At 51.7% G+C, this 18,434-nt stretch overlaps 2 protein-coding genes across 3 annotated transcripts; one reads left to right on the top strand and one right to left on the bottom strand.

The window, feature by feature from the left end:
- Window positions 1-604: 604 nt before the first annotated feature.
- On the top strand, window positions 605-9,053 carry RACGAP1 (Rac GTPase activating protein 1). Of its 2 annotated transcripts, none has more exons than XM_042023642.1 (17): window positions 605-666; window positions 1,835-1,923; window positions 2,496-2,698; window positions 3,038-3,174; window positions 3,375-3,444; window positions 3,660-3,713; window positions 4,437-4,514; window positions 4,636-4,753; window positions 4,919-5,049; window positions 5,494-5,658; window positions 6,040-6,135; window positions 6,330-6,528; window positions 6,789-6,894; window positions 7,154-7,286; window positions 7,372-7,507; window positions 7,735-7,843; window positions 8,147-9,053. In XM_042023642.1, the coding sequence occupies exons 2-17, from the start codon at window positions 1,839-1,841 to the stop codon at window positions 8,220-8,222; spliced, it is 1,896 nt and encodes a 631-aa protein (XP_041879576.1). In that variant the 5' UTR covers window positions 605-666; window positions 1,835-1,838; the 3' UTR covers window positions 8,223-9,053. The 2 variants fall into 2 exon arrangements, with proteins under 2 accessions (XP_041879576.1, XP_041879577.1); XM_042023643.1 differs by lacking the exon at window positions 605-666 and adding an exon at window positions 705-767.
- Window positions 9,054-9,893: 840 nt separating this feature from the next.
- On the bottom strand, window positions 9,894-13,112 carry LOC121662467 (interferon-induced protein with tetratricopeptide repeats 1-like). The gene is made up of 2 exons (XM_042023640.1): window positions 12,741-13,112; window positions 9,894-11,909 (listed from the first exon to the last, which is right to left on the bottom strand). Exons 1-2 carry the CDS (start codon window positions 12,761-12,763, stop codon window positions 10,559-10,561), a joined length of 1,374 nt encoding a protein of 457 aa, XP_041879574.1. The 5' UTR covers window positions 12,764-13,112; the 3' UTR covers window positions 9,894-10,558.
- Between the last annotated feature and the right edge of the window lie 5,322 nt (window positions 13,113-18,434).

Here is an 18,434-nt window from a genome sequence, read left to right as displayed (position 1 = left end):
AAACGCCTGCACGGGGAAGACTCGTATGTGGCTTGAAATGGGTTTCGCCTTTGGCGCAAGTTGCCGGCTGTTACTCAAATCAACGTTTAAAGACAAAAAGAACAGGCAAGGCATCGTATTTCTCAAGCGACAACACTTAATAAACAGCCTCGCGGTGAATTTCACCACGCACCGGCTGCACCGAGCCCCTGGCACAGACCTTTTGGCGCCCTGCAGAACCAGCGAGGGGGCTCAGGCCCATCCGCGCCCTCTGCCAATGGCTTTGCTCGAAATAACCACCAGGGCTCGGCCTGAGGACGGCTTTTCCTGCCCAGAGCAGCCCCTCTGGTGCGCTGGGCAAGGAGTAGCCCCGGGTCTGGGGGTCCTGGGCCCACCCGGCGTCCCCGTTGCTAAGCAACGCGCGCTGGCGCCAGCAGCCAGCATTAAAGATGGCGCCTGGCCGGCTTCAGCGCGTGCGCGGCCGCGCCCCGCGCCGGGGAGAGGAGCTGGCAGGCCGCGCCCTCAGCAGACATGGCGGCGGGCTGGCTTCAGGAGCCCGCTGAGCGCAGCCAATGAGAGCCCGGGGAGGAGCCGGGGCGCGCGGGGATTGGCTGGCGGCGGGGATTCAAACCGGAGCGCGGGGCGGTTGGGGCTGCGCGCGCGGCTGGGGCCGGAGCCGCGGCCCGGGTGAGGGACCCGGGAGGGCTGAGGGGAGCCTGGGGGCCTCAGGGGAGCGCAGAGAGGGGCGGAGGAGGCTGGCGGGGAGCTGAGAGGAACCGGCGGCTCAGGTGAGTGCGGGGGATCGGGAGGGCTGAGGGGAACGGCGGATCCCAGACCCGCCCAGGCCCAATCCCCGGTGGTCTCGGAGCCTCGTTCGCCCGGCTCGGAGGGCGCTGTGCGGGCTGGGCTGGTCCCTGCGGCCTCCCGGCCTCGGGGGTCGCGGAGGGCGAGGGGATGGTGATGCTGGTGCTGGTTTATAAGGCACCGAGCTGAGCGTGCCCCGTGGTGTGAGTTCGCGCTGCAAGGACAGAGCTCTTCCGCACCTCGTGGTCCACCTAATACAGAAAGTATCGAGGTGTCGGAGTGAAGTCCGTACCTGTGAATCAGGTACCCCAAAGCCTTCTGTGCTGGCGTGTTGTGTTCTCTCCTGGCACCTCTCCCATGCCTTCCAGCACCAGCTCGTTTCCCAGCCCCGGCTGCCCTGCCTGCCCCAGCCACCTCTTGCATTGGTGAAGTCATTTCTGTCTTGCTGAGCTGGAGACTTTCCCCTCCGCTGCCTCTGTTTATGCCGTTGTTGCTGCTGTTTGAGAGAAATGTGCTGACTGGTTGAATTTTAACAGCTATTTGCAGGAGGAGCTGTAACTTAAAATGCAGCTAAATTTAAAACTGTATTAAAATTCCCCGGAGTGTTGCTCCTATTTTTATCTTACAAAGTGCTGAAAACTTGCAGGTTTTTAGTGGCCTATATAGTACCAAGTTATTTGTAGATAGGGCATGGGCTGTGTTCTCTATCCTTTCTGAAGGGGAGGACTTGGGATCCCTCATCTTGCCTCGGGTTCTGAGCCTCTGTGCTTTGCTGGAGGATAGTGGAAGCACTAAGGTGGGCAGATCTGCCTCTCTGCAAGGCTGTGTTATCCATAAACTGTGGAGGGCTGTGGATTTTCATTCCCTGTGGAAAAAAAGTGGATGCACATATCTCCATAAAACATGAGTTTTGTTCGTGCAGCTTCTCCAACTCGCCTGAAAGCCTTACAACCAGTAGCTCTGAGGCTGGTTCTCTTTTCTTTGGGCTGGTTTCTGTTGGGAGGTGGGAGGGAAGGGCAGGGCTCCTTGTTCAGCTGTGGTTTTTTGGCAGGGGGATGGAGACTGCCATGGTGAACCTGCGGGGTCTGTACGAGCAGCTCACGCGCCAGGCCGAGCTTCTGAGCGAAGGAAACGAATGCCGTGAGTTCTGTCTCTGAGGTGTTCCTGAAGGATGTGCTGAAGATGCTAAAACCAGTCCAGTCTGGGTTTTTCCTTTATTGAAAAACATGAAGTCCTGGCTGGATTTCTGTGCAGGGCCACGTTCTGCTTGTAGCAAACTGGCTTCGTGCAACGTCTCGTGTTCCAGCTCTTCTGCCTGGTGCTGACAGGGAGGGCTTGCTCTGAAAAATGGAAGAGCTCATGGACATCTCTTGTGTGGGTGGGTTGGCCCAAGGGCTGGGTTCTCCGCGCCTCAACTGGGAGCAGATTGTGGAGGTTCAGGTTGCAAACCAAGAGGAATTTCTTCATGGAAAGGGTGGCCAGGCATTGGAAGGCGCTGAACCAAGGGAGGTTTGGAGTACCAAGGAACATCCCTGGATGTGGCACTCAGTGCTCTGGGCTGGGTGACAAGGTGGGGATCGGGCACAGCTTGGACTCGATGATCTTGAAGGTCTTTTCCAAGCTCAGGAATCCTGGGATTCTGTGTGAGCAGATAGCTGCTGCCAGCTGCTCCTCTCCTTGCCCCGCTAAGGCTTCGTGTGCTCTCTCCCCAGAGTTTATTCAGTTAGCGAAGAACTTTGAGGAGTGTCGGAGGAAATGGCAGAAAACGGAGCAGGAGCTCGGCAGGTACAAAGATCTCCTCATGAAGACAGAAGCCGAGCGCAGCGCCCTGGACGTGAAGCTGAAACATGCCCGCAATCAGGTGGATGTGGAGATCAAACGGAGGCAAAAAGCCGAAGTGGACTGTGAGAAGCTGGTGAGTAATTCCTGTGTTACCCATCAGCTCCTGAGAGCGTGGAGTCAAGGTGATTCAACTGCATTGATCAGTGGCAAATAAGGACTGGCACTCATGGGAAGGAAAAAAGGGGAAAAAAAAAGCAAGGAATTGGCTTGGCTCCTCGGAGCAGCTTTCTGCTTTGATCTGGGAGAGGAGATTGGCTGCTGGTGGAGCTGAGCTGCCATTACCTGCCTGCAGCCATTAGCAGTCCATTGACACAAGTTCTGAGAGCTTATCTCTGGTATCTCGAGCACTTGGTCGGGTCTCACAGTAATTAAACACAGTGTATCCAGCTGCTGATGTTATCTGTGTTCACAGGAGAGGCAAATCCAGCTGATTCGGGAGCTGCTCATGTGTGATGCCTCCGGCAGCATCCAGCTCAGCGAGGAGCAGAAGTCTGTCCTTGCCTTCCTGAACAGGCCACAGGCTTCTGTGGGAGGTTCAGGTAACAAAAGGTAGGGAAACAGCATTTTATCTGAGGTGTCAGGCATCAATCCAGCTGTCAGCCTCCGTGACACATTCCGCACCCGTGTCAACAGTTTTCCTTTTTGTTCCGCTTTAAAATCCGGTTCTTCTGAGTCAGTGAGATTGTTCTGGAACTGTGACTGACTGAAAGCCAAACTGATACAAGCTTCTTCTAATTTTTGTTTTTTAGGCTGTCTACAATAGATGAATCTGGCTCAATTCTGTCAGACATCAGCTTTGACAAGACCGATGACTCACTGGTAATGTAACTCCACGTTCTGAAGTTCTCCTCCCCTTTAAAGCCCGAGGGGAGGGGGTTGATCTCCAGAGACCCTTTGTGTTTAGATTACTGGGGTATTAAACTGGCTGAGCTGATTTGCATTTCCCGGGTGTACTATTGGCTAAAACTTGATGAAAGCCCTGGCCAGGGGCTGTGTGGCATTTGCCATTAACCAGTGCTGTGTATTTCCCTCAGGACTGGGATTCCTCGGTGGTGAAAGCTGTCAGGCTGAAGAGGAGAGAGAAGCGGGTACGTGGTTCAATTGTTCCCCATCACATTGTTCGTCCTGGCTGCCACAGTGCCACCATCTGTCACCTCACAGCCACCTGTAGTGACCTCTGAGCCACCTACACAGTCAGACCTCACATGGATGTGCTCCTGCTGTGGGGGTTTAGATTGAAATTTAGGTCTGATGTCATTGTTCGTCTGCTGAAAATGAGTGGAGTTTCTGTATATCCTGTGCCGTTACAGTCTGGGATTTGCAAGAAAACACTTGGAGATTATTAACAGCTCCCAGATTAGGGGAAAATGGTGTAGGAAGTTTACATTTTTCTATTCTGTAAAGGAGCTTGTGGTTGTTCTGCTTTAATCTGCAGAAGATACAGGTGGGAAGAGCCTAAAACCAGCACCTAGTAGAGCTGGGAAGAGTCTGGGACTTGCTTAGTTGCTGGTTTTTGTGTGTGTAGTTTGTGGGTTCGTTGGGGCTTTTTTGTCCTCCATTCTTAAGTTGGGTTTCTTTGTTTTCTGAACTGAATTATAAAGCTGGCCAGGAAAATTATCTCAAAGAGATTGAGGTTCCCTAATTCTTCCTGGCACCTCCAAGGTTGCCATGAAGCAGAGGTACCACTGAAGGACTTGTCTGCACTCAGCACAGAAGCATGAAGTGCTCAGTCCTTCTAATTATCCTGGACCAGTGTCATGCCAAGTTAGCAGCATTCCTGCTTCCTGGACAAGAATGTGCTCTCTTTTCAGCGCTCTTCCAGGCAGTTTGCTGAAGGCCCCCCAGGTCCTCAGAAGAAATCCAGATCCATCAGCAACACAGCAGACCAGGTATGGTGGTACCAGCTGGGTTTGTGTGCACTTGGTCACAGCTCCTGTGTGTTTCCAGGGCCACTGGAACTTCCCAGTTCTGTCATCCTTCCTGTCACTGGTGGTGTATTTGTCATTACAGGCTAACGAATCCATAGTGGCAAAGACCACTCTGATGGTCCCCAACGATGGTGGCCCAATTGAAGCCATTTCTACCATCCAGACCGTGCCTTATCCTCGGAGGAGCCGGAGGAAGAGTGGTAGGTGTAACATCTCTGTCCTGTCCTGACACAGCTACTCAGGTCATCCTGAAATGTTAATTATTCCTTCCAGGACCTGGAAGCTGCTTCTGGTTTATGATGCCCATGCTTTTGGGGGCAGAAGGTGATTCCAGCCAATCAGCTTCTTCCTCTTGTGTCTCCCAGGTCCTTTGCAGCCTTGGAACAGCGAGTCCAGCATAGGCAGTAAGCAGCTGGAGTCCAAGATGGACAGCGATGGCTCCAGCACCCCGCAGCACAACGGGGGAGTGAGGCTGCACGACTTTGTTTCGAAGACGGTGGGTCTACAGGCAGGAGGAGCTTGGAAAAGCATCTCCTTCCATCTTGAAGTGTGTGTGACAAGAGGCTGCCAGCTGTGTCAAGGGAGGGTTAGGTTGGATATCGGGAAAGGTTCTTCCCCCAGAGGGTGCTGGGCCCTGCCCAGGCTCCCCAGGGAATGGGCACGGCCCCGAGGCTGCCAGAGCTCCAGGAGCGTTTGGACAGCGCTGCCAGGGATGCCCAGGGTGGGGTTGTTGGGGTGTCTGTGCAGGGCCAGGGGTTGGACTGATGATCCCTGTGGATCTCTTCCAACTCGGGCTATTCCATGATTCTGTGATTACATCTCAGGTCAATATGAGCTGTACCAGTTACCTGCATGGATCAGGGAACTGTTATCCAGTTTGATTCCTGCTGAGTTACTCCACTGCACTAATCTCTGCCATCTGTGTGCTCTGGATCACCAGGTTATCAAGCCAGAATCGTGTGTTCCATGTGGAAAGAGAGTGAAGTTTGGGAAGATCTCTCTGAAGTGCAGAGACTGCCGGGTGGTCACTCACCCGGAGTGCCGGGAGCGCTGCCCGCTGCCCTGCATCCCCACGCTGACGGGCACTCCGGTCCGCATCGGAGAGGTGGGTCTGTGCCCCGGCCTTGGGGCCACCCCAGACGGGCCCACCTTGGCTTGGGACTTGCTCAGCTCCAGCTTTGCCTTCCCCAGCAAACTCCTGTTGCTCAGAGCTGCATAATAACATGCAAATGAGCTTGCTAATGCATCATTCCACAAGCAGGGAGGGGGTGTAGGGGTGTGATGGTAGGAGGGCGTTGAGTGGGGAAGGTGGCAGCTCCGGGCAGGCGATGCAGCGTTGTGCTGATGGATGTGATGCTTCTTCACCAGTCCTGAGTAGAGCAACAATTCTTGTTTTCAAACCGTAGATCTTGCTGTGAATTCCTGAGAGAGTATTTTCCATGTCTTGGTGACTGAATCCCTCTTTTTTTTTTATTTTCCCTTTTAGGGCACCTTGATGGATTTTGTCCCTTCTACTCCTCCAATGATCCCTTCCATCATCGTGCACTGTGTTAATGAGATCGAGCAACGAGGACTGCATGAGGTAAGAAGAAAATGAGGTGTGAAACAGCACTAATGAAATGGGTTGTGGTGTTGGGGAAGCAAATTGTTAACCCAAATGCCCCTTATTTATGGTGTATATTGTGCTGCTCAGTGGGTGACTCAGGTGTGGAGAGAAAGTGGGGGTGGAAGAACATCACTTGACCTCCTCCTCTGAGCAAAGCTTTGTGCCAACAGACAGGTCTTTACCGCATCTCTGGCTGTGACAAGACTGTGAGGGAACTGAAAGAGAAGTTCCTTAGAGCAAAAAACGTTCCTTTGCTCAGTAAAGTGGACGATATCCACGCCATCTGCGGCCTTCTCAAGGACTTCCTGCGCAGCCTGAAGGAGCCCCTTCTCACTTTCCGGTTAAACAAGACTTTCATGGAAGCTGCAGGTGAGGAATTGCTGCCTGGCATTTCCAACTCTTTTTCCTTAGGCTCGATGGTTGTGGTTTCGCTGTCAAGTGAGCCAGCAGGCCTTGGTGCTCTGTGGAGCCCTTGTGCCTGGGTCCTGGTTGGGCAGGATACAAGTTTATTAGCACAGCATGACAAGTTTATGCCTTCCTTATTTCTCGGGGTAGCTGTGGCTGTGAGGGGAGTATTGGAGCTTCTGGGAGCACTTTCTTAGGTCTAAATATTGATTTTTTCCTGCTAGAAATCTCGGATGAGGACAACAGCATCGCTGCTATGTACCAAGCAGTTGGAGAACTTCCTCAGGCCAATAGGGACACTTTGGCTTTCCTCATGGTCCACCTGCAGAGGTACATTCTGATGGACAGGGAGGTTGGAACCAGGTGATCTCGAAGGTCCCCTCACAACCCAAACCATTCTGTGATCTGAAAGGGGATGGTTACCCCACTGGTGCTTTTTCTAACTGGGTCTGGTTACTGCTTGTGAGAATAAATTCCTCATTCTGGAACAGACCTGCTCACTCAGAGGCTGAGTGTGTGTGGGACAGGGGACTCGTATCACAAGAGAAGGGGTAAAGCTACATTGTCTCTTTAATTTCTTTTAACGCAGGGTGGCTCAGAGCCCGGATACTAAAATGGACATCTCCAATTTGGCCAAAGTCTTTGGCCCCACAATAGTCGCCCACGCGGTACCAGATCCTGACCCCATGACCCTCCTGCAAGACACGAAGCGTCAGCCCAAGGTAGGGCAAACCTGGCTGATTTTCTCTCTTCCAACCCAAAGCATTCCGTGATTCTGTGATCAGCGACTCACAGGTGTCTCTGTAGGTCATGGAGCGACTTCTGCTGCTGCCCATGGACTACTGGAGCCAGCTGATGATGGTGGAGCAGGAGAACATTGACCCAGCACACGTGATTGAGAACGCTAATGCCTATTCCACTCCACGGACACCTGAGGTTCAAGGTAACCCTGGCTTCTGCTCTGTTACTAACAGCCCTCAATCCAAGCAGCCTGGGAGGCTCTCAGAGCCAGTCATTCCTCGCTTCACAGAGGAAGAGGGAAAAGCAAAGTGTGCCAGGAAATGCCAGATTTGTCTAGTGCTTGTGACAGATGCCAGGGAATGTCTGATGTTCCCTGCACGACAAAGAAAACTTCAGCTGTCCCCACACTGTGCTGCTCTCTTTTGGCAGTGAGCATTCTGGGACCCCTCACCACCCCGGAGCAGCAGCTCTCCAAGACGCCCTCGTCCAGCTCCCTGTCTCAGAGGGTCCGCTCCACCTTCAGCAAGACCACCCCCAAGTAAGTGCCAGTGGGTGCTGTCCTGCAGCGTCTGGAATGACTGCAGGTGATTTGGGTGGTCAAGGAGAACTAAGCTGAGACTTTTGAGGGCAGCCTGCACTTACTACTCGGTCAATCCTCCCTTAATCTGTACTGTGGGAGCAGCAGCTGCCTGATGGGTTATAAACATCATCTCATGGCAAGGAGGGGAACATTGTTTGGGGAGGTGCGTAAAATTTGGGTGAATGTTCCCTGGAAAGGGAGAATGTTGGATCTCTATATCCAAAATTCCGAACTGATATTTTTGTGTTTCTCTTGAATTAGATTTGGGAGTAAAAGCAAGTCAACAACTCACCTTGGGCATCAGGGTAACTTCTTTGCCTCTCCTATGCTGAAGTGAAGACCTGGGAGTTGGTCTTGTCCTGGCATTTGCACACCAACGCTCACAAGTAGAAGAAGCAGCACAGGTTGTCTCCATGGCCCCTGGCAGCTTATATTAAATGATGTTTTGCCTTTTATCTTTCAGCTTAACTGAGACTTTTAATGGGATTTTATAGTGCAATTTATTTTTATTATCTAATGCTGTGCTGAATGTAGTACTGGTGAAGACAGTAACAAGCAGGATTTGTTCAGTGTTAATCATTAAAAAAACTCTAGAGAACTGACATTTTCACTAACATCTGGTTTTGTCCCTGTGTGAAGTAGAGCAGTCACAAAATGAGTGTCAGTTGGTTGGTTTTTAGGACTGCGTAGGATGTTCTGGACACAGCAGTGTCTGAGCTTTGTCAGAATCCTGGCTTTCCATCAGCACAGAGTCTGTAAGTCCCACCTGGTTGGTGGTGCAGCTGGAATCCTGAGGATGGCAGTGTTGGATTGGGCTGGTGGGCAAAAGCCTCTCTTCAATGAACTGCCCGAGGGACTGTGGCTCCTCTAAAGGAACATTGCCTGATGTTTGCAAGGGGTAAATTCTGTAGAGGATGGTGTAGATGCAAAGCCAAAGGATTCCTGGCTAGCCTAAAGGAATTAGTGCTGCTCGTGCTGCTGGTGAGGGGAAGGAGGGTGGTTCAGTGGGGGTGGGAGTCCTGCTTTCCCAGGTCGGGGGCTGGGGTTTGCCCAGTGCTGTGTGAAGACACCTGTGGAATGCACACAAGTTTATGACACGGCTGTTTTCATTGAGCTCTGGAAAACTGTCCTGACCGTGCAGTTAAGTAAATCCTGATCTTCTACATGACCCACGGTTCTGTGTTCTCCGGCTCGTGGTTTTAATTTGCGCTGTGTATTTTCACCCAGGCATGTGTGGCTTCACTGGAGGTTGAGGGGCTGCTCTCTGAGGAGCTCCTGCCCCAAGGACTGATCCCAGCCAACCTTGCTGCTGGGGGCAGGATCCTGCCCCAGGCTGTGGCCCCTGGCTTCAGGGGAGGAAGGAGGAGAACAGGTTTGGTCCCCACTATTGTGTTGGGAGGTGAAATAGCCTGGGGTGGGTGTGGTGACCTGGGGTGTTTCTCTTTCCCCTTGATTGTGAGGTCTGGGGGCTGAAGAGTTTGTACACTGGTGCTGACCCACTGCTGGGGCCCCTGGGCAAGGGGGTGCTTCTGGCCTCTGGGGTTCTCAGACACACCAGATGTGCATGAGAGGGGCACTAAGGTGTGTTCTCTATGGGCACACTTGGTCCTTTCCCAGAGCATCTTCTCCCAGACTAGGTCCTTGCCTGTTCCTCATTGGAGCAGAAACAAGGTCACTGTCGGTGGGACCTGCTGAGGGGCATCTGCCCTGGTCTCTGTGGCACTGCTCTGTGGGGACAGGTAGGGTTTGGAGACACCCAAGGAAGCCACCCCCACTCAGGTCCTGCTGGGCACAAAGGTGACTCTGGCAGTGCCTGGGGACGTGACTGGGGAGGGGGGTGCCTACCTGTGCCTGCAGGGAAGGACACAAGTTCCAAGTGGGATGTACGAGGACACGGCAGAGGAAGGACCTGGGGGGATGGAGAGTGAGAACAGTGAGGAGAGGGCAGGTCTTTGGTATTCCATGGTCTGGATGCTTCAGGCTGCAAGAAGACACCAACAAGGAGAAATCACACAGAAATATTTATTGATCAAAGAATGTTAAAAGCCTCACTTTGAGACTCCAGAACCAGGGATGGAAATGTCATTCCTGGTGGAAATCATTGCAAGAAAGCTCCTAGCCTATGCCCAGGCAGGGGCAGGGATGCATGTGCTTCTGAGATTACTGCAGATCAAATCACTCCTGTGCGCTCCTTAATCAGCAGCATGTGATGCATTTGCACAAGCCAGTGACCATCTGTGTCCTGTACAGAAGGGCTTCACCCTCGTCATGACTCCTCAATGATCTTACAGAGGAATCCACCTCCTGGTTCATAACAAATGGTAGAATTCTTATAACTGACGAGTTGATTTCTCACACTGCCCTAATCAGCATTCAGTTCTGATCAACAGCAGCTCCAGGGGAGAGCCACGGGTCCACACCTGCAGAAGATTGTGCTCAGACCCTGTAAGCCAAATTCTTCACTCTTGTTTTCATTTCCTCTGGCAGAAGCAGGACGCAGCAGCATGTGTAAGCTTTGGGCACTTGGTTACCCACGGGTGGGCCTGGATTTGATGGCTGAGCAATGGGACAATGCGAGGAGCTGACAGAACTATTATGTCCATGTGAGGGATGGGCCTGCTGTGCAGAGACAGACAGTCCTTTTGGCCTTCTAGCCTTGGAAAAAGCCATGCCCTACTCTCTGATGGGGATGAGGCTCTCCTCATCATCTAAACCGAGTGCAGCAAACTCCGTAGGCAGGTGCCAGTTGGCCTCCTTGAGGAAGCGGAGGATGGCCTCGGTGGCGGCGGCATCCCCGGCACGCTGGTAGAGCTGAGCCATCTTTCTCAGTCTGGAGCCACATTCCCTCCTCTGGTTTGTCTGCACGGTAATGCTGTAACCATCCATGAACTTGGCTTTTGCCATATCCAGGGATCTCTTACGGTAGAGGAAGAACTTTCCCCAGTGGAGATTCAGGGCTTGACGGCACCTGAGGCTTAGGGTGTCGATTTTCTCCTGCAGCTCCTTGTACATCTCTTCTTCCTGTGCTGGGTCTCTTTCACCAATGAACTCTGCCAACTGCAGCTTGACAAGTGTAAGGTCAAGGTCTGGATGTTTCTGAATTATTTGCTGGAGGTCCTTGATGGCTGCATCCAGTATATTATTCTTGTCTTCCTGCTTTGCTTCAAGCCACTGTTGCTTGTAGCACTTGGCCAAGGCCTGGTAGAGAAGGTGGTAACCCGGGTCCTGCTGCAGGGCTCGCTGCAGGATCTCAACTGCTCGCTCTGTCGACTGTGGCATCCAGAACAAAGCTGATGATTTGAGGACCTCGGGGTCAGAGCTTTTCTCTGAACATTCTTCAATCAAGCCAATTGATCTTTCCCTATCTAACTGTTCAAGTAGCCTGGCCAAATATATTTTGGCTTTGTAGTTATTTGGCTGCTCGTGGACAATTCTTTCCACCTGGATTATGGCTTCACTTGCAATATCAGGCTGCCGGAAGAAAATCCAGGAGGAATAAAGAGCCATTCCAAGCCCGGTACGGAAAGATCTGTTCTCTGGTTCAAGCATCAAGGCCACATTGAAGCACTCCCTTGCCCGTTCCCCGTTCCGGGCTCTGATAGCCAGGAGGGACCAGCCTTTCTGGGCCTGGATGTGCGGGATCAGCCGCACATCCCAAGGAGTTGGGCAGAGCTGCTGAATTCGTTCCAGGCAGCTTTCAGCCTCCTGATAGGAGGCCTGAAGGTAGTAAATCCAAGCATAATTCCCGTAGATAATCAAAGAGCCAGCAGTAGATGCCGGCTGCTCCTCTTCCCTGTTGTACTCCTCAGCAGCTCTGAGGCTTTGCAGAGCTTCCGTGCTCTGGTTGTTCAGCTGGTGCAGGTAGGCCTGGAGCCCCAGGAGGGCCACCTGGTTCTGGTGGGCCGTGTGTTTGATCTCAACATCCAACTTCTGCAGGATATGCGGAGGATTGAAAGAGCTGGCACCCATTTTCCAGGTGAAGTGACACTGAAGGGCATCCAACTTCTCCTTCAGCTGCTCCTTGCTATGAACAGGAAACGGTGAGTTAAGGAAGGGTGGGGGCCCCAGGGTGCCCGTGGAGAGCGGAAAAGAGGAAGGGAGGTGGAGGAGGGGGCTCTCTCTAGTTGCTCAACACATCCCTTGCACTCAGGCTACTAAAGAACCTGCAAATTGTTCCAATCAGCCCATTTCTCAGGGAACTATCTGTGAGCCGACCCTTTGGAGAACAGCAAGCCAGCAATGGACTCACCAGGGCCTGGAGCCAGGGCTGCTCTCTTACCTAAGACAAAGGCCCTGGGATAGACTGCAAAAAGGGAGAGCAGAGCCAGCCCCACCCACACTTCACCTTCTGTGGGGAGGAAGCAGGGGTTGTGCCTTCAGCTGAAAGGTGAGGAAAAGGCACAACAAAGAGCCCAATAAGGTCATGAAAATGTTGGACTGGAGTATCTCTTCCACGAGGAAAGGCTGAGAGAGCTGAGACTCTTCAGCCCAGAGAAGAGAAGGCTCAGAGGAATCATAGAGCTGTAGAAATACCTGAAGGGAGGGTGCAAAGAAGTGCCAGGCTCTTTTAGTGGTGCCCAGTGCCAGGGCAAAAAGGGCACAAACAAGCTTAGGAAGCTCCATCTGGACATCAGGAAACTTAACTGAGAAGAGAGTCCTTGCACAATTTTCCTGGTTGTGGAGTCTCCATCCTCAGACTCCAAAGCTGTCTGGGCGCCTTGGACAAGGCGACCTTCAGAGGACCTTTCCAACCTTAACCAAGGTGAGATTCTGAGCCAGGATGCTGTGCTGAACCTTCTCCCCCCAGGCCCCGTCGCTGTGGGAGCTGTGAGAAGAACGGATGCTGTGCACTCACCTCATTTTTGCTGCGGGTGTCATGTCACCGTTGAGGGACGATGGCTCGGCCTCTTCCACACTGCAGCAGACCCTGGCTAGGACAGTTTGTAACCTAGGGACTGAGCCTTATATAGGGATGTCCTCTCTTGCGTGGAGTCTGACTAAACCACTGGTCTAGGATGAAACGAAAATGAAAGAGCTTAAACAAAATAGAAAGTATCCCCTCCCTGTCCCTGAAGTTCCTGCCTTCCCTGCATAAAATGACACTGGGGTCTGGGTAGACAAGAAAGGGAACCCTGTGGTCAAAGCAGCAGGGTCTGAACTCCCCGCTGGAGCCCTTCTCCCTGCTGAAAAGGACTTTGGTGTTACAGCTTTCAGGAAGCAGCTGGTGTAAGACGATGGAGGATGCCGAGGTGCAGAAAGGAAATGCAGCACCACCCTTATCAGTGAGGAGCCAAAGGCTCCGTGTGGCTCTGCAGCACCTTGTCCCCAGGGCTCATCTGGATCTGCCCTGGCAGCTTTGCTGGAGTTTCTCTTTTTGCCTGTAACAGCACCTGCCCCGCAAAAAGGGGATGGCAATTGCATTTGCACAGTTTTGTGTGAGGTGCAGCGGTGTCCCTGGGGTAAATCCCAAGTCCTTCCTTAAGGAGCAGGAGCTGCCGGCAGAGCGCAGGATGCTGAGCTCAGGACGGCCCCAGGGGTATTCACTCACCAGGAATCCGCTGCTGCCCATCGAGGTTTGGGCAGGTGACAGAAACCAGTGGAAGTGACAGTGAAAACATGGGTAAAATGCAGGACACACGGTTTAGGGTTTATCTGGGTGTAACGGGGGATTGCAGCCCTGGGAAGAAAGACTCCAGTGGAGAGAGTAGCAGAAAATACATTAAAAAAAAGTAGCCTCGAGTAGACTCTAAAACAGAGAAGGAGGAAGCCACCAGCCTTAAAATCCACTCCTCCCAGCAAAGAAGAAAAAAACCTATCACTATGTCCCCCTCAGGATGCTGATGAGTCACTGCAGCAGTGCAAAGGAAGGAGGAGAATTTACTGCTGGAAGAGCAGGGTAGATGCTTTTATCTTCTGTGCTTATTTTTTTCTGTTGCTGACAACCTTTAATAGAAAATGAGTAATTTGGCTATGAGTGTTAGCACTGCTGGATGAACAATGAGTGATTGCTCTATCTTGATTAGGCTGAAGCATTAATTAGATAACCAATAACGTCTAATTCTTGAATCCTCACATCAGCATCTTCTTTCAGTATCTTTCTGTGCATTTGGGCTCGACCAGGCTGCTTCTCTCTTGCCAGTGGTGGCCACGATGTGGCTGGGCGAGTTGGGTGCTGGGCAGATGTTTGGGCTCCCTGGGCTGGGGCAGAAGGGGCAGGATGGAGGAGAAAATTCACTGCTCAAATCCCTCAGGCCTTGACAACAGCTCTTGGCTACTTCTGCTAATATTAGGGCTGGTTTGAGGATGATTACAGTTCTGTGCAACAGCTATTAATATCATACAAAGCTTGGATGGAAGTCAAAAATAACAGCAAATGAGAAAACTACCAACCAGCAGCCAAACAGGAAGTACAAGCAAGGCTTGGTGTTGTGAAAGATAAATGGTGGGAAGGAAAAGCAAAAGAGCTGCAATAAGATGCAGAGGAAAAAAAAAATACAAATATTTTTGTTAGTGGTTTGAAAACAGTCCTTGGCTTCAAAACATTCTGTTACATCAAATAATGCTGATCGAATTCTGAGCTGATTGAAAGGAAATCCTGGTTTATTTGTCCAGAAAAATACCTGTTTGTTACAAAGTTCCTTCGGCTGATTCTGGGCCACAATGAAGGGGCTCTGAAGCACCAGAGTGAGCTGCACCATGGAGCAGGAAAGACAGAACCTGGGAATGCTCTTCTGGAAACGGTGCCTGCCACGCTGGGAAGCTTCAAGAAGCTCCATCTGAGTGGCAAAGGCCAGAACTAAAAATACTTTGAGGTGTGGCCACAGAATTTCCCTGACAAAGTTCGAGTCTTGGCTGAACATCTGAGTTCTTTCTCTGTTAATTGTCTCTAACTTCCTTAACTGGAATTCAGGTACAGGTGAGGCTTCCACGAGTAAGAAGGCAGGAAATAAAAAGGTGTTTTCACAGTTTCTATTGCACCTTTTCAGCTCCCCTTGGCTCTGCTCCCCCTGGCTGTGCTGCTCCCACTTCTGCCCTTGGGTGCACTTGCTGCTCTGCTCTGGGTGCACAAACCTCTCCAGGGAAAGAAGGTGGCAAAAGCCGACTTTAAACACTCTCTTGGTCCTTGCACAGAGGTGTTTAATTCATGGCTTTGTACAAATCCCTGGCCAAAAGCCTGGGGTCTCCACCTGCTCGGAAAGCTGAGGAGAGAATCCTTCACTGTGAAGGTGCTGAGGCCCTGGCACGGGTCACCCAGAGAAGCTGTGGCTGCCCCTGGATCCCTGGAAATGTCCAAGGCCAGACTGGATGGGGCTTGGAGCAGCCTGGGACAGTGGGAAGTTGGAAGGGGTGTGGAACCGGATGATTTTTTAGGTCCCTTCTAATGCAAACCATTCTGTGCCCTCGGTATTTTTGATGAGACCGAAACAGGTAATGTTTCTCCTAGAAAAGGGCTTATGAACTTCAGAGATGCCCGTTTTCCCCTCCTGGCCGGCCCCCAACCCTCCCGAGCACAGGCGTTGCTGCAGGACGCGGTGCCAGCAGATGGCAGAGGCTTTCCACGGATGATGCTGCTCGGGTGTTGCAGCGCCGTTTTCTCCCCGGCCTGTGAAAAGGAGCGATGCTTTTGCACCGCTTTTAGACTTCTGCCTCGCAGCTGGATGATTTTTTAACAATATTCCTACCCCCGCCCCTTTATTTGGATGAATATGTCTATTTTTGGGAAAGTGGTTTCCCATGGGCGAAAACAGGGAGCGAAAGCAGAGCGGGACCTTAGAGAGCGTCTGCTGCCTGGGGAGGGTGATCATCCTTCTCACAACTGAGCTGAGCACGGCCCAAGGAAAGGACTGGGCAGCGCTTAAAATGAAAAAGGAAATTTTTAAAATATAATAGATACAGAAACTGTGAGACCAACGTTGTTGCCTCACCCCCGTATTTGCCCTCCTTGGTTCCAAACACTTTGGATGTGCAGCAAAGAACAGCCTCTGTGCACACCCTGGTCCTTCCTCACCCTGATGGTGGCACTGGCATCTCCTGATTCCTCCAGATAGAGGTGGCCCGGACTTTCAGCCTTGCCCGTACCTGAGCCCTGGGTGACACGTAACCACCAGCGCCTGGGTTTGCTGCCGTGGGGTGACGCAGGGAGCTCTGGCTGGAGCTGGCAGGGAGCAGCTGCGCTCCAGACACTCCCAGTTCCCCCCAAACCGGCCAGGGGATGCTTATGAGACTCTCCCAAAACCTACAGCCAGAGCTGGGCAGCCGCTCAAGCAGAAAACTGAGCTGTTGTGCATTTCAAAACCTTAGGCTCGAATACCTGCCCGAAGTGCCTTTCTCTCCTGAATTAATCCGTCTCCAAGAACGTGAGGCTTTGCCTGCCTGTTTACAGCTTGCCGAGGCAATGAGGTCACTGCAAAGGCTCGATCAACACGAGAGGAACGATTCCAGCGAGCAGAGCGCAGATGATAGCGAGGGGTTCAGTTAACTGTCCTCAGCCCCAGCCTCGGCTCCTCACCATCCCCACAGAGTGAGGGTGTGTCTGGAAGGGCTGGAAGACACTGAGATACCAACGGGAGGGCAGCTTATCTCCGAGAGCAAAGCCTTCCCTGCTATCAGCGCCCCGAGAGACACTCAACTGTCTTCCAACTGCTCTGATGGGGTGATAAGCCCGGAGCATTTGCTGCTCAGCCAGGCTGGGAAGCCCCAGAGCTGATCTGGGGCAGGGAGAGCAGCAACACCCTGGTCACGAGCGCTGGGAGAGGCTGGGATGTTGGGAGTTCTTAACTCTCCCTTTTGATCCACAGTGGGGAGAGTGGCTGTGGTTTACTCCAGAAATGACCGATGAGGCGGTGACCAGCCCTACCAGGAGAGGGTAGAGAGAATCCATGGGATTTTCCGTGTTGTTAACGAATGAAAGCCAGAGTACAAAATCAGATCCTCTGATTCCAGCAGCTGGCCCAAAGGGGGACGTGGCCCTACAATCGTGGCATAAAAGTAGTGAAAAATTGTGGTGTTCAGATTTGGATAAGATTCAGCAGCACTGGTTCTCACTGGTAATTAATGGAGGAGTTTCTGTGTGTGGAAGGAATCGGTGGATCTCAGTCGTTCTCCAGACAAGAAGCTGATGAAGGGTAATGCCGAGAAGGCTGAAATGTGTCAAAACTTCAAAGGGTGAGGTGAGATGAGGATTCTAATTGACAGAGGAGAGAAATCTCAATATAGTAAGGGAAAAACAGGGTAGAGCTGCACTAGAATTCATTGTAGCCTGTCAGGTGATTTGGGCAAGATTAAATTCACTCAGAAGGTGCCAGAAAGACAAGAAGGGAACTTTCACTAACCCAGAGAGGATGGAAGATGGTCAAGGAAAAATGCCAAAGGTTTCTCTGAAAACAGAGGCTGAAGATGAGAGAATTATTTGGTGTTGGGATCTGGGAGAACGGTGGAACAAGCACTTAAAGGCGTTGTTTGTCAGCACCAAAGAGAATGAGAAACTACAGTGGTAATTGGGCGAGATCCAACCATCCCAAGCAAAGATAATTTAGCTAATTTACATCTACAGTGATGCTCTGAGCGCTGTGCTCCCAGAAGAGGCTGTAAATACATAAAGTTTTATGGCTTTTGATAGTGTTCCACATGGCCCATGAGAAAGCTAAAGAAACGCTTCGGATAAAATCACTCCAGAGTGCATCCAAGACTGCGACAAGCCCTGCACAGAGGAGAATCGTCCGTGGTCTCCTGGCAGAGCAGAGGGGGAGAAGTAAAGTATGGTTTTGAGAGGTTAAAGAATTGGATTGGGAATGGTGAAACAGGTCCTGGATTGGGCAGGAGAATGTTTCCTTCTCACCTCTGTTGGTGGAGGCTTCTGTAGATAGTTTGGGAAGGAAGGTAATTTTAATTGCCATGAAATAAATAATTGCTCCCCCAGCCAGGGATGGAGCAGAGAGATCCTGAAAAATCCCTGCTCCCTCAAATGATGTGTTTCTCTTGGGCTGTTGCTCTCCGAAATGGCAGCGCTCCCTTCTGAGAAGGATTTTATCCTTTGCCAAAGTCCCAAACAAGAGATTACATGATGTGATTTCCTGTGCAAGCAGGACCGGCTTTGACGACCCACTGAACCTCTTGGCCTTGAAGGTTGAAGTTTGTTTTCTTGAGCTTTAGTTTGGCACCAATCCAGCCAAGTCTTTGTGTCCTAACTTTTATCTAAACACACGCACGAAGAAGGGGGAGAATAAAAACATGCAGTGTCTTCTAGAAAGAGAAAACAAACTCTCTCTCTCCCCCTAATTCTGAGTCTTCCTCCATCAGCTTTCGGGAAATGAAGTGACAGAGGTGAGTTGTTTTCTATAAACTATAATTACCGCCAGTGAGACGAGAGCTCCCTGCTCACGGCTCTGTCAAGCGGAGCTGGAGGTGGCCATTTCTCACCCAGGCACGTCTAACAGCCTCATCCATTCTTTTCTTGTGGCTTTTCCTCCTCTTTTTCAGCTCAGAGCACCTGAAGCCCTGAGAAGGCTGGCGGGAACCTTCCTGAGTGGTTTATTTTTAGCAGCAAGAG

The sequence above is a fragment of the Corvus kubaryi genome, unplaced genomic scaffold (assembly GCF_017639235.1).
Source record: "Corvus kubaryi isolate FWS band 111438036 unplaced genomic scaffold, C.kubaryi_AGA036_p1.0 37253, whole genome shotgun sequence".
Lineage (NCBI taxonomy): Eukaryota > Metazoa > Chordata > Aves > Passeriformes > Corvidae > Corvus > Corvus kubaryi.
The sequence above is the reverse complement of the archived record's forward strand: the minus strand, read 5'-3'. Positions and strand labels throughout refer to the sequence as shown.

Coding starts and splice junctions, on each gene's coding strand:
- RACGAP1 (XM_042023642.1), top strand. CDS start 1,839: ATGGAGACTGCCATGGTGAACCTGCGGGGTCTGTACGAGCAGCTCACG. Junction 6,529..6,788: donor GACTTTCATGGAAGCTGCAG/GTGAGGAATTGC, acceptor TTTTCCTGCTAG/AAATCTCGGATGAGGACAAC. Junction 6,895..7,153: donor CTCATGGTCCACCTGCAGAG/GTACATTCTGAT, acceptor CTTTTAACGCAG/GGTGGCTCAGAGCCCGGATA.
- LOC121662467 (XM_042023640.1), bottom strand. CDS start 12,763: ATGACACCCGCAGCAAAAATGAG. Junction 11,910..12,740: donor ACACCCGCAGCAAAAATGAG/GTGAGTGCACAG, acceptor TCCTGTTCATAG/CAAGGAGCAGCTGAAGGAGA.